This window comes from Tachypleus tridentatus, chromosome 12 (genome assembly GCF_004210375.1).
Source record: "Tachypleus tridentatus isolate NWPU-2018 chromosome 12, ASM421037v1, whole genome shotgun sequence".
NCBI lineage: Eukaryota > Metazoa > Arthropoda > Merostomata > Xiphosura > Limulidae > Tachypleus > Tachypleus tridentatus.
The window spans coordinates 38630966-38658898 of NC_134836.1; the positions used below are offsets into that span (position 1 = coordinate 38630966).

At 34.6% G+C, this 27933-nt stretch overlaps 1 protein-coding gene across 1 annotated transcript in view; it reads right to left on the reverse strand.

The window, feature by feature from the left end:
- The window catches only part of LOC143235615 (uncharacterized), a gene marked incomplete at its 5' end in the record, with an annotated part of 59804 nt that extends 32476 nt beyond the window's left edge, over window positions 1-27328 (reverse strand). The window contains 2 exons of the mRNA XM_076473849.1: window positions 12794-12840; window positions 27231-27328. Of these exons, the coding sequence (XP_076329964.1) occupies window positions 12794-12840; window positions 27231-27328 (145 nt within the window). The remainder of the gene's footprint in view (window positions 1-12793; window positions 12841-27230) is intronic.
- Between the last annotated feature and the right edge of the window lie 605 nt (window positions 27329-27933).

The following is a 27933-nucleotide window of genomic DNA, read 5'->3' on the forward strand; positions in this document are numbered from 1 at the left end:
TGGTTAAATCTATATATTCTTACTGATCACATTAAACGCGTGTTTGTTTTAAGAGCGAGGTTACACAACAGGGTGTCAATGTTGTGACATCTACAGGGATTTAACCACGATTTTTAGTGTATAAACCTTTTAATTTACTGCCATGCCGTGAAAAGAGACCAAAAACGTACAATGTTCATTATATTTCAAAGTATAAGTTGATCTAATTAAACATAGATGTGTTCAAGTAAGTACTTTAATTTGACTAAAAGTCGCTAAAAAGTGATGAAAATGGTATTGCTAGTCCAATCAAAACGTATAGGTCAAACGAAGCCTAGTCTTAAAGTATAAAAATAAATATGTTTGTGGATTAAACATAATTTCAGGTTAGATGTATCCAAATAAGTCGCTTAAATTTGATTCCATTTCACTTTAAGAGAAATTTACTGGTGTTTCTAAACAGTATAATTTAAAATGAGATATTTAGATTTTCGTGTGAATACAATTTTATTAAAAGAAGTATAACACTTTTAAATTTTTTCTTCCAAATAAAACAGTTTTGACGATTGCATGAGAGGAACAAGCAAATGAGAGATTTGAACTTCAGATAAAATTGACATAATAACGACTTGTAACATCTAAGTATTACTTTTTTACTATCGTAATAAAATGTCTTACGTTTTTTATTGTTAATACAAGACTCTTTTTGCAACAGTAAAGTATGTCGCTTACTTTTCAAGGTCAGTATATGTTATGTCGGGCCCGTCACAACTTGGTGGATAGGAAGCTCGCCTCATATGTTATGTCTGGCCAGTCACAGTGGACGAGAAGCTCGCCTCATAGTCTGCGGGTTGCGAGTTCGAATCTCGTTACAGAACATACTTATCCTTTCAGTTGTGGGGACGTTATATGTTTGCTCTGTCTACCTTTTTACTAACGAAAAGTGGGACTACCTGTTTTCCCTATAGACCATCGCTTTAATATGAGACGGCTGAGACAGATAGCCCTCGAATAGATTGGAGTGAAATTCAACAAACAAGCGTTCATCATTTAATCTGATCTTCAATTTCCGTATCTACTCAGCTATGACGTCTTATGTCTCTTCTTATGATGCACATTTTTCTCGACAACTATTGGTAAACCCAACTTTACCCACTGTAACCCCTCCCCTGGATCTATGCCCTCAACTTGCAGGGCTTAGAATCTTTTTTTTTTTAAACTGCCATTGAGAAGTTTGACTGAAAATTCTGAGGTGTCAAGACTTCAAGTTACTGCCTCTAGGGGGTTTGTAGAACTTAGCTAAGAAGACACGAATCGATCTCTGCGATTCTGTGGCTTCTGATTTTACGTATAATAGGTGAATATCGTAATCAATGTGTTCCACCCGAGGACCTTCATGTGACTACCCGGCTCTTTTTCTGTCTAAACTGTGATTTTGTTAGCCATAACTCACAATCCTCGTAGAACTAATGCAGCCTCTTATCATCAGTCAAGAAAGATAAAGAAGAATAACATAAAAGGGATAAGTTTACCAAGTGTAACTGGCAAAAGTTTCACAAGAACCCCTCCCCCCCCGAAAAGAATAACGGGCATCATGAAGAAGAAAACGTGAAACAAACATTGGAGTTAAGAGCAATGAGAACATGTACGAACCATATTTTCACAGTCAGACAGATGAAAGTTAATAATATGAATTAGCACAACATCAGTGAATATGCTATGTTGACTTCAAATAAGCTTATGGCTTGGAAAGGAGAAAATAACTATCTGAGGCTGTATTACTTATTGAAAGTTTGTACCGAGGTACTAGAGCATGTAATGTGAAGGTGTTTGTTTTTTTTTTTTTAATTTCGCGTAAAGCTACACGAGGGCTATCTGCGCTAGCCGTCCCTAATTTAGCAGTGTAAGACTAGAGGGAAGGCAGCTAGTCATCACCACCCACCGCCAACTCTTGGGCTACTCTTTTACCAACGAATAGTTGGATTGGCCGTTACATTATAACGTCCCCACGGCAAATACGTTCAGGAAAAAGAAGTAGAATGATCTGAGATCTAGAGTATGCAGATGATTTAACATTTCTTGCAGTGTTTATCACTGTGCAAGACGTTCTTCCTGCTACGTTCATCACTGAATGAAAGAATTATGAATGCTTAGAGCTTCGTGTGTTTGGAAAATGAAATAGAAGATAAAGGTGGCAGAAAGAAAGTTATTAGACAGTGGTTGGAACTAGCAGAAGTAGTGTTGGAACCAGCAGGAGTAGTGAAGGAACTAGCAGGAGTAGTGCTGGAACCAGCAGGAGTAGTGTTGGAACCAGCAGGAGTAGTGAAGGAACCAGCAGGAGTAGTGTTGGGACCAGCAGAAGTAGTGTTGGAACCAGCAGGAGTAGTGAAGGAACTTGCAGGAGTAGTGTTGGAACCAGCAGGAGTAGTGTTTATTAAATAAAACTTGTGTAAGTTACGTTCAAAACGAATAGACGTAAGACGTATAGAACAAGATAACAATGTATAATGTTTCAGTGTTATTATTATTTTTTCGCAGGAAGTTGCTCGTGGAAATAAGAGTAAGAACAAAGATTGAATGGTTTTTAATGGTAGGGGCGTAAGACATATTTTAGGGATACGTTGGCAACAGATAATGAGGTGAAGATAAAGAATGACCTGGAATTGTACAAATGAAAATGGGTGAACTGGCTTTTCCAGCTGATAAACTATGGCTATTGCTTACATCTCCAACTTTTGAGTTTTAAAACCCTTTTGATTATCGTAAGAACCTTCTAACGACAATGTGCTTGAGCGCTTGACTACCCCTCGAATTATTCTTGAATTTTCTGAGAAAATTTTCCATGGAGGGTATGATAGGGCTTTTGCTTATCCCTCTAATTTCTGTTGTATTTCCTGAGAAACACCTAACGGCGGTGTACTAGGAATCCTTATCGACCTTCAAATTATTCTTGAGTTTCTATTTACGGTATGATAGGACCCTTGCTCTATTCATTCTGATTTTTACAATGAAATATATTATTCATTAAAAAACTTTTATTGTTGATTTACTTCAAAATTCATATTGTGATTTTTATTTTGTTAGCTGAAGAACTGCCATTAATATAAGATGTGTGAATTATTTTATATTCCTTGTGTTTTAAATTATGACTTCAAAATAAGCATTCAATCTGTTGCAGTTACTAAACTAAAATCAACTTGTAGGCGACCTGGCTATTATTACGAAGTATTGAGTTAAAGGTTAAAAGAATAAATTAGAAATCCTTTTAAGTTGTTGAAGCTAAATGCCAAAATACTGCAAAAGAATTGTCAATGGAGGAATAACATAACAAAAGCAATAATACACTGTATTATAGTATAATAACCAGTAGAGTTTTAGCTTTGAGAAACAGAAATTTTAAATGTGTATTTTTATCATGTTGTGAAAAATAAGACTTTCAAATGGTAACTCCAATGTTTTGGCAACAATGTAATATTCGTGATTTGTGCAGATTAAATATAAGTTGGATCTTAAGAATTTCCTCATATTCACATGGTTTTAACAGACCCTTCGTGTACTTTGTGTGTTGATGCAATTAACCCGGAACCCATTTGGTACAGCGGTAAGTTTAAGAATTTACATCGCTAAAATCAGGGGTTCGATTCCTCTCGGTGGACTCAGCAGGTAGCCCGCTGTGCCTTTGCTATAAGAAAACACACACACAACACTTATTTGAGAAACAGCACTTGTAAGTTGTGTTTAATTAAACTATTAAAACACAGCACGAAGCAGAGAATGTGTGTGAGTGTAGATTAATAAATTGAACTAAAGGCGTTTAACACGTTAATAATATAGGGTAAATATATATAAATATATATATATAAGGGTGATTATGAAGTAGTTTTACCAAACAGGATAAGCTTAATCAATATTATATTCCAATTAACTGAAACCTAATAATAATGAAATTGATCGCAATTTCGAAGACAAAAACAGATCTTTGGTACAAAAGTTAAAACGTAACTTGCTTCAGACAAACTTTAAAAGATGATGAAAGGTATATTTTATTTCAGAATTAAAACAGAAAATTAATTATGTTTTTTATTCATTATTTAGTATCAATAGACGATTTGGATGCTTATAATTCAAATATAGCTTGTGAAACTTAATGAATATAAAAAAATGAACGAAGTAATAATATTCTTTTAGACAACTTGAACAACAAATCAAAATAAACAAACAATAGCAAAAAATTGAAAGTATGATTAAATGATATGAAATTATGAAGTGTTCCACTAAGCAACTCATTGAAGCGTTGGACAATTTCATTTCTTTTAACCCCATTACCCAGTGAAACGTTGCAGTACCTCACTTCCTATAACCTGTTGACTGCCAAGTATTTCAGCTGCTACAATACAACTCTAATGCTTCTTCATTTTGTAACTTTTTCGTGATGCCATTTTGGATCGAAAGTGAAACAATTTGTAAGTAGGTCAAATGCATGTATGGTGCTGAAATCTAGCGTTGAAGTTAGGTATTTCTGAGAACGAACTAACTCGTCCGTGGCACTGTGTTACCGATCGGCTTGGACGAGTTATCTCGTCTACGGCACTGAAGAGGTTAACACTGTTTTGAGCTGTTTTAATTTCATTGTGGCTTTGCATTATTCGTTATATTTTACCCTATTTTCAACTATTTTAACTTAATGAAACACTGAGGTATTTCACTTTATTTAACAACATTTTTGGCTTTATATTTTTTTCAATTTTAATAAAGTGATGAAATGTTATCCTTTATAAACAGTAAAATCCTCAAAACTGTATCAGACTCTTGACTAGAAAGTCTAGAATCCTATGAACTAGTTGAGGAAAGTGTTTTTTAAACAAAATTTTAAAAATGTGATGGATATTTTTAAATATCCATTTGTACATTCTCTTAACATGGCCAGGTGACTAAGGCACTCGACTCGTAATCTGTGGGTCGAGGGTTCGAATCACCGTCACATAAGACATGCTCGCCCTTTCAGCTGTGGGAGCGTTATAATGTGACGGTCACTCCCACTATTTGTTGGTAAAAGAGTAGTTCAAGGGTTGGCGGTGGGTGGTGATGATTAGCTGCCTTCTCTCTAGTCTTACATTGCTAAATTAGGGACGGCTAGCGCAGATAGCCCTCGTGTAGGATTGCGCGAAAGTCAAAATAAACCATCCTCTTAAATGGAATGGGCTTAATCTGTATGCGGTGTAAAAATTGGAAGGAACTATTGTGTGTTATTTTTCTGTATTTTGATAGATACAGGTATCATTCGATTTTTTTTCCAGTAGCACGATGGTATGTCTGCGGACTCACACCGCTGAAAACGGGGTTTCAAGATCAGTGGTTGGCAGAGCATAGATAGCTCACTGTGTAGCTTTTGTGCTTAATTCAAAAATCAATCAGTCAATTTTTTTGTCTAAGAACCCTCATAATAAGATAGCAGTAAGAAAGTTGTTAGACAGTGGTTGGAATTAGCAAAAGTAGTGTTTATTAAGTTGTGTACGAGCTCACGCTAGTATAGCGGTAAGTCTCCGGATTTACAACGCTAAAATCAAGTGTTCGATTCTCCTCGGTGGACTCAACAGATAGCCTCACGTGGCTTTGCTATAAGAAAACACATAAGCACACACTTGTGCATGGTACGTTCAAAGCAAATAGACGTAAGACGTAAAGAACAAGATAACAGTGTATGATGTTTCAGTGGTGTTATTATTTTTTTCACAGGAAGTTGCTCATGGAAACAGTAGTAAGAACAAAGATTAAACGGTTTTTAATGGTAGGGACCAAAACATATTTTAGGGATACGTTGGTATAATTAGAATATAACAGCAAAGTTGATATATTACTTAGAAGTAAGAAAACATAAATAATGATATTTTATTAACTTGTATAATACACTACATCTAAAGTTTAGAGAAATTCCTAAAAATACTTATTTTACGGCTATAATAAACAGCACCTCTTACCGTAGGTCTTAATTTTGGTAATATTATAGTCTATTTCATCTTCAATTATAGATTGCTTGCTAAAAGTATGTTGTATTTATTAAGGCTATCTGTCGCTTTCCCTAATGTTGAACTACTGACCAGAAGAAAACAGCCAGTCAATAATAATATAAATAGATTGACTGTCACTCTTATAACGCATTCACACCTTATAGTGTGGGAACTATTTTGTGGTGTCGTACGGAGTCGATTGAGTCTCACCAGTTCCAGAACCAATAGCGCTCGCTACTCAAGGGTCGAATCACGTCCCGCATAAAATAAGAAATAAAAAGAGACGTAACTGAACGTATCCTGATTTCATCGCTTCTTTCGCTGCTATGGGTAATAGAAAGAGGTATTTAAAAGGTAATAACTTTACTTTCCATACATTAAAAGGGGGGTGCATTTAAAAGAGAAGATTTTGCTTTTCATATCATGCTATTAGGGAGTCGACTATATCTCTAGCTTTTTATTCAATAACTATTGAAAACGGCTTAGAAACCCTACTAAGTTAAAATCGATGCCTCTGATAAAGCGAATTTTTAGGGAAAAAAATGAAGTATATGACAGGATACTTTAGGCATGAAGATATTCTATTCATAAACTAAACGTCTCTTTTCTTCAACACCTGGGGCTTTAAATACAAAAGACGATTGTTGAAACTCTTTACTTAAAGATTTCTTTCAATTGAAAACAACAGTTTATTGGTAAAAACTGGGCGTTAGACTATGACAGTGATGCTTCAGCTAATTTTCTACCGGATCAATCAACGCACAAGATAACGCTTAATAGAATCATGCTTATATTAATGGACTTTCTTAACGCAATAAAGGTGGGGCAATCTCGAAGCTAAACGGTCTTGTGTCGTGACTACTTTGTCAGATGCTAATGTTTTGTTTCCGCTGCATTACTTTAATGAAACTATGAAGAAAATAGCTTTCGGATGTCTTTCAACATTACTTTAATACAGCCAGTGTGTGTGGTCAAAGACACATCAAATTCGGTGTAAACGTCGAAAGTTAGGATCATTCGATGTAGTTTTGTCGTCTTTAGATAACAAATTAAGTTTTTAATACGATGTAACCTAACCTACAATGTTGAGTGATAATTTTTAGTGAATGAACAATTATGTTTTGCCATAAAGATTCCCTCACTGAAATGTCTGTTGTTTGAATTAAGCTTGGCAGACAGAAAAAGAAATTCATTAAAGACGTAAAACTCGAAAAAACAACAACACACATTTAAAACGTACCGTAACTTACAGCATATTTTCAAAACGAGACCCAAAACTCGAGTGCTTTCGAATAGTTGACTATTCTTCATCAGGAGAATAACTTTCAATAGATAAGACGACCTCATTTCAATGAAATAAGCTAAATCACGTCATTAACAAGAGAGGTGCAGTACCATCTTTTATGCTCTTGAATATTAATACAGGAATTAAACGTATTTATATTTATATTTTTGTTGAAACTTATATTTAAAATATTAGTTCGTGATTCAAAATATAAATAAAATGACGCAAAAATTCTGCTGCTTTAACAGAAGCTGTTTACATCAGAGATAAAAAAAATACTTAATGTCAACATAAAATATGTAATATATTATAGAACTGACTAAATTCAATTATTGTCATACATTAACATGATGTATACCAGACCAATCTGCCTAACAGATCTATTTTTTTTAATTAAATCGGTGAAGAAAAACTATTATTTTCACTTATGGATCAATCTGCGTCCTAGATTTATCTGTCTGGTATATTCTATAGATTTTCCAAGAATAACCTATCTACCAGCAGGTCTGTCTTTCACTATATCAATTCTTTATAAGTTTCCATCTAGTAAACAAATTCTTTTTTTGGGTGTGTTTGCTATGGCGGCTGTATTCAATACTGAGAATAAAGTTTACACTTCCAGTTTTATCATAACGCACTACCCATGATAAATCTCAGATTAGAAGTTCCTGCTGAACTATAACATTTTAAGAATGTTCAATAATAAAGGCAGAATGTATAAAGAGCAAGAAAAACTTCAACATACGTAGCTGATTCTGTAACCGCTAAATGCAACTTTAGATTAGCTGCAGTTGCTATGTAACCATTACAGTTTTTCTGTAACTAAGAAAAAGCCGCAGCCTTTTCGTAACCATAGAAACATCTTTAACGCTATGAGCTGGAATTTGACAAGATATGTGTTAGCAAATCTAAAATGTAATACGATAGTTCTATCAGAAAATATACCTAAATAACAACAGATGGTAATAAATATTTATAATTTTTCGTGATACGTACGTCTTTCAAAAGTATTCACCCCTATTAACAATGCCACATTTTCATGAAATACAAATAATATAAACAATTTTTTAATGAGCTTGTTTTTATACAAAACGCTAATGATCAAACTTATTACTATTATGCGTGAAGTAGGTTGAATGTCAGCAAAACTTACAAAGAGAAGATATAGATTGAAATTTGTTGATTGTATATTAAGCTTCGTAAGTCAGTACGTAGTGGAAATACCTTTGGCAGGAATATTTTGGATAGGTCTCTACCAACTTTGTACAATGGTCTGGGGTAATTTTTGCCCATTTTTCTTGAAAAAAATACTCCAATTATGACAAGTTCACTCGTTAATGGACTGAAATATTCAGGTCTCGCAATAAATTTTCCGTTGGATTCAAGTTTGGATTTTACTGGGCCACTCCAGGATATTCACTTTCTTTATTTGAAATCCACTTATTACGTCTTTTTAAAGTCATTATTTTGAAGCATGTCATATTTGACAAGAAATTTGTTTAATGAGAATTTTTATTCTTCTCACAAATAAATATATTTATATTTCAATCTGAGAGAAATAGGATCTGTCACCGCTAACGCTGTTTGACTAACGAGAGCCATAATAAGACACACTGGAGGTTTCAATTTAATTGAAAATGTGTAGAACACTTTTAAAAAGAGATAAGAGAAAAAATACACTATACTGTCTATACACCAGGTCTTTGTTTTTGTGAATTCAAGTTGTTTTCAATCATTCATAAACAACGCTTCTCACTTCATCCTAATTAACTTAATAAAACGTTTATTTGAACACCAAAAAACGAGAACATAATACAAATGACTATTAACCACTAACTTAATGAAGCTAATTACTTGAAATGAAAAGCTTTCCAATATATCCAGTTTTGGAACATGATGCTATCAGTGAAGATGCTAAACTAAAATAACATGTATATATAAGAAAATAAATAATAATATTCTACTGCCAGGATTAGTTATTCTCTCCAGCTTTAATAAAACTCTTAAACTCACGAAGGTAAAGTCGACCTCAAAATCCTTCGTATATCAGATACATGAATCATGATTCATTTCATCTGAGATGTATGTTAAGAAATAACTAATAAATTACTGATTTAGAGGTGGTAAGCTTCATTAAAAAATACATGTTTCTGAAACCTTTGATAGAACCAGCAATGTATAATCTCAGGTGCTTTGCAATATCATGCTTGTAAACATTTATGTTTGTCTAAATTCTACACTTAAAATATTTTGTTACCTCAGAAAACAAAGCTATAATAACAACATTATGCGGTAGCTTATTTATTTATTTTGTATAAAATTATTCATCTTTTGCTATATAATTCTAGATTTATATTGAAGCGATACAAGCTTAGAGACAGTTCATTAATAGAAAGTATTAGTAACAACAGTATCGATATCAAATTGCATGAAGGTTATTAGTTGTAATATATCCAGTACACTTGGTCTTTAAGTGACAGCAGTAAACTCTTTAACTTCAACTTACAGGATTAACTTGAGCTGAAACTGACATAACGTCTCACATTAAACTACTTGGAGTGGGAGGGGTTAACAGTTGGGGTTATATACCACATGTTCTCTTCAACAGCAAACAGTATGCACTTATATTATTCCATCATTTTAGTAGCTAGATTTTTAAAATTACCAAGTGTACCGTCCTGGTATAGCCAGGTGGTTAGGGTAATTACTTCGTAATTTTAGGGTCGCGGGTTCGAATCCCTCTCACACCAGAGAGATTTACCCTTTAATCTGTGGGGACGTTATCAAGCTACGTTCAATCTCATTATTCGTTGATAATAGAGAACCTCAAGAGTTAGCGGTGGGTGGTGATGACAAATTGCCTTCCTAATTGCACTGTTAAATTAAGGAAGAATGGCGCAGATAATCCTCGTGTAGTTCTGCGTGAAATCCAAAACAAACTAAACTCTTTACGTGTAAGTAATGTGCTGCTTTGTTTCCAGGTGTGTGTTTTTATGTTACAGAAACTAACTTACCAAAAATTCCTATCTTTTTTTAAGTCAGAAACTATTTTCATGTTTGATGAAACAAAATGTGGCTGTAAACCCGAAGTATAGGAAAACTTAGGGTTAATTTATATAAATTAAATGAATTATATAAGGTCGTGGTCTCGCAGTTTGGTGGAAGAGCTCATATAGGATTAAAACATTGGGCAGAACACGCGGATTTTTGTTGTTTCTGAAACTGAGTACATAAAGGATTGAACTACTTCATAGAACGGATGAAACTGCACTTGTAGTCATGTCCTGTTGGTTAGGGCACTCGACTGGCAATCTAAGGGTCACTAGCTGAAAGTGTGTAATGTTCACTAATTAGTTGCCTTTCCTTTGCTTCATCAGATAGTCTTCAAGTAGCTTTGTGAAAGATTCAAAATAAGCAAATCCATTTTGCCATTTGTGTGAGTTTATACAAGATTAAAACACTGATTAGAATGGGTAAAACCTTGTGGTTTGTGAACTCAAGTTCTTACGAATCAAGAACACTTAATGTGTGAAACCTTCCTATTTGCTTAATAACGGATTATATAAAAACAAAATCTTCTGATGTATTCTTATGTTTAAAAAAATCTTGATTTTCTTGGTTTAGTATTAAGCGTAAAGCTACATAAAGAGCTATCTGCGCTGTGCCCACAACAGGCATTGAAACCCGTTTTTTTAGCATTGTAATTGTAAGCCACTTACCGTTGAGTGGGGGAAGGATATCATTTTATTAATATATTATCCTCTATTATTAAAGTTTTATTTTAATAAATAAAATTAGGAAAACGATAGAGACATTTTGAGGACGAGAATTTTGAAATTGATTGTATTATTGATTATACGTAGTTAGGTTTCTCGTCACTAACGTAAGACAATTAGATAATTTAATTGCCAGGTTATATGGCAAAAAAAATCAAATAAAAGATTTCAGAGGATTTAATAAGCAATTGAAATAGCGGCAAAAAAAATAGATTTGAAAAGATTTAATTAGCAGATAATATAATGTCAAAATTAAACAAAATGATTTGAAAGAAAGATCCTTAGAGGCTTATTACTGAACTATATTTTTTATCAGAATGTACGTGAAAGAAAGCATGAATATTTCTCATTGCACCAATCATAGATGAGCTTCGAGATGTGTTGCTCTGTATCCACATGTGAATTTCAAACTGATAGCTAGAGAAGATAATCTTTCCCGTTGCTAAGGCCCAACTGATGAATTAAAACACAGAAACAGCCTTAACTTTGAAGCAGGCCCGGCATGGCCTGGTGGTTATGGCACTCGACTCGTAATCTGAGAGTCGCGGGTTCGAATCCTCGTTACATCAAACATGCTCGCCCTTTCAGCCGTGGGGGAGTTATAATGTTACGGCCAATTCCACTAATCATTAGTAAAAAAGTAGCCCAAGAGTTGGCGGTGGGTGATGATGGGTAGCTACCTTCCTCTAGTGTTACTCTGCTAAATTAAGGACGGCTAACACAGATAGCCCTTGTGTAGCTTTGCGCGAAATACAAAACAAACGAAACAAATCAAATAACTTGGAAGCAACTAGAAAGATATAACATCCCTAAGGTATCAGTTTTAAGTAGTCATTAATGGACCTGTAACGGCAGTAAAAGTCTAAAATTTACATCACATTTCCTTTTAAAGTTATGGAAACATAGGTTTGTTTCTTATCATCATCTTATGAAATGGATGAAAAGTATTATTGATTATGAATAAGTGCTTTCCGCAGATGTGTACAAATGTTGTGGTATTTTCAGTTCAAAACGATTTCCTGACAAGTTTGTCTGATAGAAATTCCCTCAAACAGCTCCAGAGTTCGATAATACACTTAAGTTTACGTGTGAGAATATTCAAAAATGTAGATACTTTAAATAAAATTAACAAAATCTATAATCGTTATCATATAAAATCGTTGAAAACTGAGCGCGTATCCACGTGCGACGGTGGACAGTCCTCACTCCGAGTTTTTCTTCCCGTGAGATGGATTTCCTCAACACGAGAGCACTGATCGAATTTCGAAAGTTCTTCTTTGTGCACGACTGGTTCCTGGGAGCAAAACTGATACAAGAAAAGCGCCTGTATTTTAAACATCAGGTTAGGTTTATTTTGCAGAGGACAGTGTGACCTCGTGACCTCTCTTCATAGCATTAATCAGCTCTGATTCATTGACGTCGTCCTTAGGACACCAAAGGATATTTCAGTTCTGAGTAGTTTTGAGCTAGACTCAAAATACACTAAAATAATCCTCGAGGGCTAAAGACGTCATCTATCAATAGAACAAAAGGTTAAGGCGAGTTGGATAAGATAATGACAATGACCGTAGATCACACGTTGCCTCCATGACAGTGTGGTAATTAAACAAAAAGTCGTGCCACTGTATAAATAGTATAAAACATGGTTTTTCTGCATACCACAACGTTAGTCCGTCCAAAAGCTAAACTCTACCGACCGCACATAGAATAACAAGAGTGTCTTTGTTAACAAGCAGCGTCGTTACCTGTATTGACACAATGTTGGCGATTTGCCAGGAACGCTTCGCTGAGTCTATACAAAAATAATAAATGGATTATTAGTTCAGTTAGTCGTGACTTAATTTTAGACAGCCTATGAAATAATATCAACTTCCTCTAGTAAAGGGCGCCATGAAACAAAATGAACACAATTTGTGGACGATTTTATTTGTAATAAATAAATGTGACTTTTAAGCAATGAATCTAATAAGGATTGGACCGAGTATGGCCTATTGTCTAGTGTTGTGGGTTGCATATCAAAAAATCAAATGATCGCGTGACGATGATAACCACCGCATTGTATACTTTAAGGATGATAGTCAGTGTTTTTGTTTATTCAAAACCTAAAAGAAAAACTATTTTAGAGGCCTAATTTGGCTGAAGGTCAGCATACGAAGCTGATGATTTAAAGATCCAAGGTTTGGGTCGCGATAATGCTGAATACATTCCACACGTTCAGGAATGGGTGCGTTATAATAGTGACAGTTATTCCCATTATTCATTATTAATGTAAAATTGAAATGTCCCTTGTGATCGCGAATGTTGCTGACCGGCTGCTTTCCAACTTAGGATAGTTAAGAATTAGGGACGGTTATATCTGAACTCTACTGGTCTGTGATCCAGCCATTTTGCCAAAGTATACATGGTCTGGGATGACCAGGTGATTAGAGCGCTTGACTCGTAATCTGAGGGTCGCGGGTTCGAATTCTTGTCATACCAACTATGCTCGCCCTTTCAGTCGTGGGGGCGTTATAATACGACGGTTAATCCCACTATACTTTGGTAAAAGAGTAGCCTGAGAGCTGGCGGTGTGGGTGGTGATGACTAGCTCCCTTCCCTCTAGTCTTACACTGCTAAGTTAGGGAAGATTAGCGCAGATAGCCCTCGTATAGCTTTGCGTGAAATTCAATAACAAAGAAACCAAGTATACAGAGGTGTCTTTCAGGTTGAAAATACTAACACTAATAAGAAATATATTGTAAACAGTTACGCTAAGCATTCAAAAGCAACAAAAAAACATGTATGACCCAGTTTACAAGCGTTTATATTAAAAATGAAATTGAAACTCAGAATTGCTATATATATAAGATTATTGTCCATATAATGTTTTAGGGGTTTTGCTTTATTAACAACAAGCTTTTCTCAGTGGTTTCTCCAATTCGTTGAAAAAAACTCGTTTTCCTTACTTTATTACATACAATAGCACCTTTGTCCTTAGAGGTTTTGCTGTGTTTTTATTTCTTTCAGCGTTTGATTATTAGCAATAGCACTTCGTTTCTACGATTGTGTATTATACTTTAACCCACTCACTTTCTACAGTTTTAAAATAAATAGATTAATACCATTTTATTAATAATTACTTCAAAAACATACTATGTTTAGGAAATGTTGAACGTAACTACTCACTGCGATGCACATCTTGATGCGTTCTTCAGATTCGTACATGTGCATTAGTAGTAATAGCAAGAACATAATAATAGTAGGACTGTATTTATGGCAGGACTATAGTAATACTGATGTATTAATGTTGGAACTATACTAATGAACTAACGGTAGAACTGCAACAATAGTATTACTATAATAATAATGAGCTGTAGTAATAGTAGGACTAGAGTAATAGAGAAGCTGTACTAATGGTAAGACTGTAATAGCTGAAGCACTGTAGTTTTTATGGTATTTTAGTAATGGTAGGTCTGTAGCAATGATGGGATAGTTGTAGTGATGGAGGAACTGTAGTAATGGCGAGTCTATAATTACATGACTCTTATCATTATTACATATTTTTGTGTATATATTTTTATTTTACTTATATCATTATTTCTTATAGCTTCCCCTTTAAATGCGTCGAGTCATTATGACTTAATGCAAGTATTGGTTAATATTTGTGGTAGCCACATTGTAAAGGCAAATAGTTAAAATTTATTGTATTGAATTTCTGAATCAAAGTTTCTTTTCGGTGTAAACATTGGTATAACAATAAACACCAATAAGATTACACTAACATTCCGTGCTCGTGTCATTGTAGTTTACATACATTTCTGTGTTCTTTTACGTGCACGAATCTTACCTTATGTAACAAAATCGATACGTATTTATAATTTTCAATTATACAGTTCATTTAGACAAACTATTTAGAAGAATATGCCACTGTCTCTCGCCTTGCTAATGTAGAGGAATTATATTAAAACTGTTGTTTTTAAGTTGGGAAATTCAATATTATGCGAATTAGATTATCGAACACTTTATCATAATAGTCTTGAGAAAATTTACCTAATGAAACTTAATAAAACTCAATCTTTAAAAGGGCAGGAACTTGGAAAGCTTTCTTCTGTACTTTCGACTAATTATCAAACAGTAAAAACATAAACATGCACTCTGTTTTTGTTACAACCCATTAGTAAGATAAAAATTCAAAGCCTATATCTACGTCATAAATTATTATTCCTACTTGCTGATTAACTCATACCAGCGTATTTTTAGACCTAATTAAACGCTTGGATGAGCTTAAACATACGTGAAAAGCAGAAATGTATTACGTTAATTGAATAATAGTTTATATTTTACATCCAGAAACATTAGTATTACAGAGGAGAATCTCTTTCGTGAAATCATTTCAATTGCTACATACACCTGATTCGTCATGACAAAAATCTTCATGTATTTTGTTAAGTATTTATTTTACACAAAATTATTGAATTTTGTACACACGCTCAGTATGTGTACATAGTCTGCTCGAGGATGTTTTTTTGTAATGGCGGGAAGATGAAACTCCGCCTCCTTCCTTCTCCCGTCGCGGAATTTAGGACGTTTTTGTTCTTCTGTGTTTTGTCTTCATCCAGAAAAAAATTCAGTGACAAAAATTCACGTTAAGAGACTTAATCTGTTCATTATTTGATTTGCTTATCAAAGTTAAACAGATACTATTTTACACAAATTAAAAAAAACACTTTTGTCATTAAACTTAAGGATATAGAGTAGATGTAAAAACTCTGATTAAATAATCTAATGATTCACATAGAAAACGGAAAACACTGTTCGTTTATAACAAAGTTTCCAATTTTGTGGGTTAATCTAGTTTGTTCTAGAATACCAGGCGGGATCGTATATATTGTAAACATCCACTTTACTCATCATTCCATAAATAAGATAGTTATTGCGTATTTCAGTTAACTTCAGAATATCTACGTCGAAAGTGTAAATTACAAAATGTATTGCGAAAATACCGAACAATCAAAATTCATAGAAACAATCATGAAGTGATAATATTATATATACTTTTACGAGATTAGTTTGTGTGTGTTTGTGTGTTTTTCTTATAGCAAAGCCACATCGGGCTATCTGCTCAGCCCACCAAGGGGAATCGAACCCCTGATTTTAGCGTTGCAATACGAGATTAGTGTGAAATCTTTTAATATCGAATGTCTTCATCAGTTTGTCCAGTTTTAATACTTTCTTGGGCCCAGCATGGCCAAATGGGTTAAGGCGTTCGACTCGTAATCCGAGGGTCGTGAGTTCGAATCCCCGTCGCAGCAAACATGCTCGCCCTTTCAGCCGTGGGAGCGTTATAATGTGACGGTTAATCCCACTATTCGTTGGTAAAGAGAGTAGCTCAAGAGTTGGCGGTGGGTGCTGATGAGTAGCTGCCTTCTCTCTAGTCTTACACTGCTAAATTAGGGACGGCTAGCGAAGATAGCTCTTGTGTAGCTTTGCGCGAAATTCAAAAACAAAAACAAGCAAACATATTTTTCGATACTTAAGTACCTGACAGTAGTGTAGTTTACAATCGCGAAGACAGGACGAATAGAGTCTTTGTTATTAAAAGATTCGATAGTCGTTGCACTCAACAAATTGCAAATAAAAAAAACTCATACACGCATATAGTGCGTGAAGCTTTACTTGCTATCACGTTTATAGGGGCGTGATAAACATAGAAAAAATAAAATAAAAATGATTGAGTACACCATTGGAAATTAATCTTCGTGCTTGTGAAAGATAAGATTATACTATGGCAAAATGCTATTCCAGGTGGACGAATTTTTCATGTAGAAACTGTTATACAAACACAATCAACTGTAAATGAAACCTAATGTCATCAGCTCTAACTTGTCATCCTAGACTAATTTTACGTGCATGTGGCGTATTTGATTATTTACGGTACAATATGTTTTTCAGCAAACATATTACTGTTCACATACAGTAATTGGTATATAGTATTATTATACCGGAATATACAGAAAGAAAAGGTCACGTGATATTCACATAAACCGTTTACATGGTAACTGTTTTGGTTTTTATGACGTCAGGAAAACCAGCGTAATATCCTTTAGAAGAAGATGAACCTATACATTCGATTGTAACTTAGTTCAAGGTTAGGAATTAAAAGTAGTAAGAAAGAAAATAAGGCAGTTCAAAATTACATCAATGGACTGAATGTTGTACTTGTACAAACCAACCGTCTTCATTTCTTCTGTCTATCTCTTTCTGTATTTAGATATATTTGTAAATATTACTTCACAAAAAGGAAATTTTGAGTTTTATTATGAAAGATGACAACTTTTGTTATATACTTCAGCTTCATATCCAAAAGATTATTTCGCAGAAATCCGTAAAACATTTTTAATTTACATTATAGCTGACTAAATTAGCTATTAAAACATGTTGCGAAAAGAAGTAACTATTGAAAAAAAATACAACAACTGTAGGTTTTATTTACAATTCCAAATAAAGAAATGCTTCTAGTTGGATTAATTTTAGAAAATGAACTCGATATATTATGAGAGGAATTTTTGAGCATTACGTAAAGATTGATTGCTAAATGATAACTTAACAATCTTGTGTATTAAGCATTACATATTTAAGCCTTTATCATCTTCTAGTGTGATAAACTAAAAAGCCACGTAGAGCTACCTGCTGAACCGAAACTACAAGGTCAAGGAAACTTTCTCAATACCAAATAACATTTCATACCTTCAATTATTTCTCATGTATTTCTGCGCGAAATTCAAAAACAAACAAACCTTCAGATAGAAAGTCATTGTATTTTTAGCCGCGGCTGGGCGGCTCTGACTGTTTTTTTCACTAAGTACAAATTTTTAGAGCATATCTCTGTCACTTCTTGACCAATATGAGAACTAATCACAATATTAGACTCAGGGTCCCCTATTGGTACAGCTTACAGACTCACATCTCTAAAAACTGTGTTTTGATTATCATGGTGGGAAGAGTACTAATAGCCCTTTATGTAGCTTTGTGCTTAATTGCACACAAACAGACTCAAGAGGTCAAACCCTTTCGGTTGATGTATTTGATAATGCCAAAGGTGTCATAGATTAATTTATTATAATCCTACCTAAAGATTTTCAATTTGAGGGTAGGCTGGTAGAGATCATAGTTGAGATATAAAATCAGATCAGGTTTATGTGCGTCTCACACTTTGGTGTGGGGAAGGATGCAAAAATGGAAGTAATTAAAGTTCCAGTGAAAGATATTCTTAAGTAAAAACAAAAAAAAAAACAAAACACTGCTTGCTTTGTATTAAAGTAAACAAAACAAAGAAACCAATACGCAAACGCCAGCAACTGAGAAAAGAGTACTCCTGTTTACAAACCTAGGTATTTTTCTACATAATAATCCTCACGTTGAACATCATATAAAATTAATATTTCGAAAAGTAGTGATCAACTAAGTTTGATTTATTGATTCCATGAAAAAGAAATAGCATAAATACAAAGCCTCACTAGACCATTAGAAGCACCCTTTTCGCTGGAATAAATACAAAGCCTCACTAGAACATTAGAGCACCCTTTTGCTCAAAGCCTCACTAGACCATTAGAAGCACCCTTTTCGCTGGAATAAATACAAAGCCTCACTAGACCATTAGGAGCACCCTTTTTGCTAGAATAAATACAAAGCCTCACCAAACCATTAGAAGCACCCTTTTCGCTGGAATAAATACAAAGCCTCACTAGACCATTAGGAGCACCCTTTTTGCTAGAATAAACACAAAGCCTCACTAGACCATTAGGAGCACCCTTTTTGCTAGAATAAATACAAAGCCTCACTAGACCATTAGAAGCACCCTTTTCGCTAGAATAAATACAAAGCCTCACTAGACCATTAGGAGCACCCTTTTTGCTAGAATAAATATAAAGCCTCACTAGACCATTAGAAGCACCCTCACTCACTAGACCATTAGAAGCACCCTTTCGCTGGAATAAATACAAAGCCTCACTAGACACCCTTTTGCTATAAATACAAAGCCTCACTAGACCACACCCTTTTCGCTGGAATAAATACAAAGCCTCACTAGACCATTAGAAGCACCCTTTTCGCTAGAATAAATACAAAGCCTCACTAGACCATTAGAAGCACCCTTTTCGCTGGAATAAATACAAAGCCTCACTAGACCATTAGGAGCACCCTTTTTGCTAGAATAAATACAAAGCCTCACTAGACCATTAGAAGCACCCTTTTCGCTAGAATAAATACAAAGCCTCACTAGACCATTAGAAGCACACTTTTCGCTAGAATAAATACAAAGCCTCACTAAACCATTAAAAGCACCCTTTTTGCTAGAATAAATACAAAGCTTCACTAGACCGTTAGAAGCACCATATTTGCTTCTGTATTCGTGTTAAATAAAATGAAAGATATTTTTTAATGACAAAGCTCAAAGATTTAATCAAGCCTATTATTTGTCACAAATTATAAAACGCAAGAATAGCAGTTTTAAAACACTAACACTTGAGTATGTTCATTTTCACAACATTATTTTATTGTTACTGTCGAGAACCGTAATCTCTCAGAAAAATAAGAACATTTTCCTTATACAATTACGTTACTTATTCTGAGAATATTAGATACACTTGAAGAAGCCAAGGCTTGACTTAAGGAATGGAATTTATTTCACATGTTTTTTTTCTTATAACAAAGCCACATCGAGCTGTCTCTTGTGCCCACCGAGATGAATCGAACCACTGATTTTAGCGTTCTAAATCCGAAGACATACTGCTTTCTCACCGGGGGATAATTTATATTACTTATATGTACTTAAAATTAATCAGCATTTGGTTAGTGAGTCATAATTTTTATTGTCTCAGATTTTCTTCTTACTTCGTTGTTTGTTTTGTTTTGTTTTGAATTTCGCGCAAAGCTACATGAGGGCTATCTGCGCTAGTCGTCTGTAATTTACAGTGTAAGACTAGAGGGAAGGCAGATAGTCGTCACTACTCACCGCCAACTCGTGGGCTACTCTTATACTAACGAATAATGGGATTGACCGTCACATTATAACGCCCCTACGGCTGAAAGGGCGATCATGTTTGGTGTGACGGGGATTCGAATCCGCGACTCACAGATTACGAGGCGAGTGCCTTAACCACTTGGCCATGCCGGGCCTACTTCGTTGTAGAATAATGTGAAAGTTTTCCTTGATTATGGATAATGTTATGTTGTATATTTTTTCTCCTCGCTAAAACGTGAATATCAATGTAAGCTTAATTTATTTTTCGATTTGCAGCTTTTCCTGCAACAATGGTGAGTAAATGACTGTACATTAAACCAAACAATGTTAATTATATAGCATTAAATCATGGGACACAATTCATCAAACCATACCTAAAATTTATCATACACTCTCATCTTCCATACAATGGTAAACAAAGCTGAAAGTTAAAAGAGTGAAATCAGGCGCATACTTTATCGTTACTATACCCAAGTTTAATCTGAATTACTACATTCAGATTAATTTTAAATCCACATCACGCATACAAGATATTTTCAGCACTGTAGACTTCTTCTCAGTTTCTCTTTGTTTTTGGCTTGTATATATTTACACGTGTGGAGATTGCAATACCTCCTATACTGTAAAATCAGACGCTGTCTATTAGTTAAGGCCAATGAACAAAGCTAGGAACTTCTTTAAAAATGCAAAAACATAAAGTTAGTAAATTTTGTGTCTCCTTTGTACGTCACCATAATGAAGAAACAGGACAAGAGCATGACCAATCAAATATGAATATCCTGTACAAGACAAACACTGATCTGGAACCATCAAATAAAGAAATCTTTCACACCAAACAGCATTCTCTTACACTGAATAAAACGCATTCTTCATTTAAATAGCAAATTATTGAATATGCGCATAATTTTTATTCTTACTACTCTATTTCTTTTGTGTTTCAGTTTTGGTTAAATCACTGTTAATGCAGCAGCGTAATTCCACAATTCAGTTAGGACTAATATAATTATATATATATTTGCTATAGATACTGAATACAGAATCTGCAGCATTGCGAAATGCTTAGCTACGTTTCTTTATTTAAATAAACAAAGTTGTTCATCATAAATCGCGTTTTTTCAAATTGTCAAACTCCATTTCCCTTCGAACACATTGATTGCTGATATCGTAATACGAAGATACGGAAATAATTCTTCAGTATTGACAAAGTCTCGAGATATAAGTTCACGAGCGTTTAGTTTTTCAAGCTGTCATAAGGGATAATTCAAAACTCCGTCACTTGTTTGATTGATGTTCGATTTGCAACCTTAGACTAGAAATTTTTCTTGCTGTAGGATTTTAATAATAGTATTATCAATTTAAAAAAGTTTTAGAAATACTTCGAATATGTTTACTAGGATAACTATTCAGTGTAAGCGTGGAAAGTGGGTAAATTATGAGAAGGAAAAGAGTCACTTGTCGTTTATATTTCTCAACATAAATCCATTATTAAACTATAAACATCCAGCGACACAAGTTTCAAGCCGTTCAGTCACATTTCTATAGAACAACAGCTTTTCTCTAACTTACATACCCCCAGTGACACAAGGATATATCTTCGAACTCACAACGCTAGAAACTGGGTTTTGATATTCGTGGTGGGCCCAGCACAGATAGCCCATTGTGTTGCATTATGCTGAACTTTAAACAAATTAGTTAGTTAGTTATCACCATTAGATTCCATCAAGGAACATAGGGCCGCAATCGCTTGCGGATTCTTCAACAAGTATTTAAGTGAGTAGGTTGTTAGCCCACTGCACCGAGCCGTCCCTAATTTAGTAGTGTAAGACTAGAGGGAAGGCAGCTAGTCATCACCACCCACCGCCAACTCTTGGGCTACTCTATTTCCAACGAATAGTGGAATTGACCGCAACATTATAACGCCCCCACGGCATGTTTGGTGCGACCGGGATTCGAACCCCGCGACCCTCGGATAACCAGTCGATCGCCTTAACACGCTTCGCCATGCCGGGCCAAATTGCTTCTGTAAATCATTAAATGGAAACTAGAACTTTATATTTTGTACACAGCACCAAACAGAGTGATATTATTTTCAACATCCTGAGTCTCATTCTGAATGGAAACATTACCGTTGTAAAGTCTATAACCTCAGGGTTCCAGTAAAATTGAAGTTAGTAATTACATTTGCTGGCATGAAACCGATTTAAATGCATCTGTTTTATAATTTCGCGCAAAGCTACTCAAAGTGAAATTAGAGAGAAAGCAGCTAGCCAATAGTATGCGCCGCTACCTGCTGAGTTACTACCCTTATTTGACCAAAAGGTTACAACAGATTGTTACTGTTATAGCGCGTCCGTCATCCCAAGTTGCAGAGAACTTTACAGCAACAGGATGCGAACCATGAAATCACCGATTCTCAGCCCAGCACGTTAGCCACGAGGCTACGTTCAGCGCCAATTCAATAAATGTTACAGCTTATGGTTTCCCAGAGCTGTCACACTCTGTCATGTGACCGAAATGAATAGGAAACCCTTCTCCCATATTTATGTGCTTTTTTGAACCCGTCATATAGAATCAGTAATTGAAAAATAGCACGCACGTGATTACTGGGTACGTGGAACGCGGAGGTGCTTATTGTTATAACGCATTACAAAATTATTCAACTTACGAGCTCTAGTCGTTTCTTCTGGCCCTCATAACTATTCAAGACTTTAAAATGCTTCTACGTTTTCATCTAATAATTCTCATAAGAGTATTTATAATTAATATAATAAACACTATATCACATATTTTCAAACAATTTATAGTTTTACGAGTCTTGAAATATTAACTTAAGGTTCAAAACGAATACAACAAACCAGCAAATAACCAGCTTGTGTTGAAGTTTTACTAGTAAAATTGGAAGGCACTAGAAAAAATTTATAGCATTTATTTACAATAAAGTTTCGCAGTTTTTCATTGCCGAGTATCAATAGACTCGTGATGCACGCATTTCAGTCATTTACGTAAGACTGTAAGGTTAATACAAATGTGATTTAGAAAACCATTTCACTGCCTTCCGATCCACCAAATTTCCTCTCGATTTCCTTGTTCTTTCGAGTAACTAAAGTTCGTTTCGTTTTCCGCATTGCGTAACCGTTAATTTTTATGTTAGCGACTTGACTTGCTGGCAGACGACACTGTAACACGGGTGATAAAAAGTTTGAAAAGTGTTGTATAAAACGATTGTAAGGTAATTATAGGTTAAACACCACTGATGATAAGGTTTGGCTTGTTTTAAATTTCGTGCAAAGCTACACGAGGGCTTTCTGCGCTAGCCTTCCCCAATTTAGCATAGTAAGACTAGAGGGAAGACAGCTAATCATCACCACCCACCGCCGACTCTTGGGCTACTCTTTTACAAATGACTAGTGGGATTCACCGTAACCTTTATAACGCCCCTACGGCTGAAATGGCAAGCATATTTGGTTCTACGGGAATTTGAACCTGTGGCCCTCAGGCTACGCGTCGAGTGCCTTAACCACCTGGCCACGCTGGGCTGATGATAAGGAGAAATGGAAATTGCGTATTATTGATTAAAGAGAAATGGTAGAGCGATTGGAAAGAGAAGTAAGTATTTTCTAGTACTGTTATTACGCTGCCTTTATCCGTATGGAAGTGCTTCATGCTAAGTTTCCAAACGTAAAACTGCCTTTGTTAATATTTTCCAGAAGAGTAAGGAACTTGTATATTTGTTTACCTTCCTACATTATAAAACAACAGCGACCTTCTGGGGATTTATGCCCTTGAAGCCTACTGAGGTCCTCAGGCAGAACTCAGATAACAGGCCTAAAATGTCTGCCTCTTTAATCCGGATAGGTTCTCATGATTTGTCGATTGAAATAAAAACAAAGCTTCAACTCGTTTGATTGGTTGTCAAGCAATTACAGCATAGGCCAGATCACTAGATTCGCAGCATTCTGACGCTAACATAGTCGGAAATACTATGCTAAGTTGTTGCTTACTGAAGGTAAAAATAAGATAGAAATAATTTAAACTGCTTATGTTGTTTTCCTCACTTCTTGCAATTTGGTTTTGGTTAACTTGTATGTTAGGCTTATTGGTTTATAATGCTTTTGAAATGTAAATCTCAACTTTTAATAATATGGTATTTATTATAGCATAATCGACACCAGTGGGAAACTATAGAGTTTGTAAATGTAAGCACTTGCGGCTTGGATACACCAGCGTTTTTCTTAAATAGAGCATATTTTAGTGTTTGTGAAATTAAAATACTATTTCATGTAACTGAGTTTTGGTATTTGAAAAGAAAGAATGACACATATTTTATTACTATTGTTATAGTTATGTATATATATATATATGTATATAATGTTATTATAATTATCATCTAGTCGTAATTAATTTCAAAGTCTCCATTGCAGTTAGCAGGAGAAAGTTTGTTTTATAGGTAACTTGTCATACCGCTGACTAGGAAATCATTGTGCCATAGATAATGAATATAAGAAAATGTATTCAGTTATATAAATATGAACAATCAGCTAGACTTGAAAGTTTGTCTTGCAGCTAGCCTAGAAAAATTTGTTCTACAACTAATTTGAAAGATCGTGTCCTGCAATTAATGAGCATAGAAACATTTATTCAGTTATATAAATATGAATAGTAGTCTCCGAAGGTTTGTCTAACTGATGGCTTGGCAAAGTTTGTATAATGTTCTCTGTTTACAAAAGACATTCAGTTAGCGTAGTGAGGTATGTACAAAGATATACGTTTATGAGAGACGTTAAGCTAATACGGTAAAGTTTGCACAAAGGTTTCTGTATATAGGAGAAATTTAGCTAGTCTTGTGAAGTTTTGTAAATTTGTCTCTTTCTGAGACACATTCAGCTAGTCCAGCAAAACTTCTATGGAGTTGTCTATTTCTGAGACACATTCAGCTGGTCTGGTAAAGCTTCTATAGAGTTGTCTATTTATGAGACACATTCAACCAGTGTCGTAAAGTTTGTATTTTTCTGCGAATACAAAAAAGGACAGTATTGGACTTTGGAAATTGAAGAAGAAATAGGAGTTATTGGAATTGTTAAATTATAATGCTTTAAAATACACATGTTTCTTCTAAGATACACTGTTTTATGTTATAATAACTAAATCTGTATAGAAATCTCAAAGAGAAAGCATTACCTAATTTCTTTCGTGAATGTATGCCTTACATTTTACAAGCTGTAATAGCTCTGCTCTGTGCCTTAGCGGGAACATTAACTACTATAATCAAGTAAATGCACTTACGAGGACTAGCCTTGGGTACACATAATAAGGGACGACAGCTCCGTTTGTACACTTGTTAACACAAATAAAGTGTGTTCAAATAGCTGAATGCACTAATAAAACCATACCATTCATAGCAAATAATCGTATATTTGTATCATTAAGGAAATAGTTGATATTTTAGTTGGTTAACGAATCTAGACTACTTAAAAGATTCGAAAAACACAAAGAACGATATACAACGTTTTAATATAATATTCACTCAGAACATCATTTACCAAAACCCTTTGAATCTATATTTTTAAACTATGCCTTATATAAAACTTTTAAACTATGGCTTATATAAAAATAATAAATCAATTCTTGCTCATCTAAAGATTGCATAACTTCTGTTATAAAATGAAAAAATGTTCCTTCAAATTACGAAGTTCTATAGATATATATCAATTTTAATGTACTGGTACGATACTTTAATAATATAATAATTTGTTGTTGTTTTTCTCTGAAACAGAGTACATAATGTATCACTGAAGTAACTACTCATTGGCACTTCCACTAAGAGCACGTGATTTTACGAGAGTGATAAGAACCAGCAATTTCAGTACTTAACATAATAGCACATGGTTAGTGACTTTATTAAATATACGTATAATCACATCGATTACGATATGCATGTAATCTATAAATTGAACATTCTAGAATAGTTTGGTGATTCGAATATGTAAGTAATTTGATTTGGTTCTGTTTTATAGTGTATGTCGCCAGTAATATTACCACTTCCATAATAAACTGTAGCTTGGACGCTTCGTAAATAATAAAGATAAAAACTAAAAAACTGGTTATCAAGTGCTAGAAATAAGGAAATCTGAAAAACAGCTATTGCTACTGGAAGCTAGGAAAAAGTAAAGTTGAAACTCGCCTATAAGAAGTTAAGAAGCAAAGTTGAAACACTGTTATGAGAAGTCAGAAGGTACCAGAACCTAAACGCTGGAAAATACGAAAGCTAAGAAGAATTGGAATTCAAATATGTCTATAAAAAGCCAGTAAAAGTAAAGTTTAAACATGCACTTGAAAAGCTAGGAAGAGTAAAACTGAAAAACGAAGGCTTTGAGAAGCTATGAAGAAGTAAAATTGACACACTGGAAGTGATAAGCTTGTTAAAATATGACTGTTAGAAGTTAGGGGGAGTAAAGTTGAAACACTGGAAGTGATAAGCTTGTTGAAATATGACTGTTAGAAGTTAGGGGGAGTAAAGTTGAAACACTGCTGTGAGAAATTAAGGAAAGTCAAGTTGAAACGCTGGATGTTAGAAGCTAGTAAGGAGTAAACTTTAACCGTTCGAAATTGTAAAATAAAATAAGGTAAAGTTAAACTATAACGACAAGAAAAAAACAAAGTTAAATATGGCTTTGAGAAGCCATGAAAAGGCAAAGAGAAAACGTTGCTATGAGAAGTTACTAAAGCTGAGTATCCCTGGATATAAAGATTCTATCTGAAAGGATAAATATATTGCGGTGAAGTGAACTCGAAACATAAACATGTAATGATATTTAACATTCGTTCAGATGTGTAATAGTTTTCTAATGCAAGTGGCTAGAAAGAAATAAGTACCAGAACTTTCGAGGTAACGCTTTTGTGAAATGTAAAACATGATTTAATATTGCACGTTCGTTAACAGTTTTGGCATATTCATTAGATTTGTTTGTGTTGATGAAGTGAAATATCAAATTGATTTCTATGTTCATGGAAAAAAGTGCATCGATTCTATAGTTGCACAATTGAATTCAAAATTATTGAATGCGTATTTATATGGTAAAAATATCTAATACACATTAGTTTTATGTTTTAAGATAAAAACACACTTGTATCATAAGCTACATTTTCAGGTAAATGTACTTTTACTGACAATGGAAGCTTACCTTGACCAAATAGAAATACTATTACAACTGTCACTGCAGAAACTAAACCACAACACTGCAGCATGGCTTGTAATAAACCAGATGACGAAAGTTGTCCGTTACGTAGAACGACTGACTATGATATCAGAAAGCGTTTCCGTGGTAACTGCTTTGGTACAAGCTAAAACAGTGCCCTCTCCTGGGAGCTATTGAAACTGTTATACCACTTTGGAAAAATGACAATTTTATTTTGAATAAGCCTAGCCAAAACAAATCAGCTAACGCATATTTCGAAAATAGTAGAACTTTTCTTTTGTTCTCACCAGTCTTAAAGTGTTTCGGTTTTGCTGTACAGAATGTTTTTAACAGCCAGTCGAGGGCTATCTGCGCTAGCCATCCCAAATTTAGCAGTGTAAGACAAGAAGTAAGGCAACTAGTCATCACTACCCACCGCCAACTCTTGGGCTACTCTTTTACCAACAAATAGTGGGATTGACCGTCACATTATAACGCTCCCACGGCTGAAAGGACGAGCATGTTTGGTGCGACCGGGATTCGAACCTGCGACCCTCGGATTATGAATCGAGTGTCTTAATTAACCACCTGGCCATGCCAGGCCTTAGGCAAAGGGAGTATATAAATTAAATTAGACATGAAAAAAAAACTCTTTCTATCTCTTTTAGCGCACGCATAATGTCCGACTTTCAGTAAACAGTTGCCACTT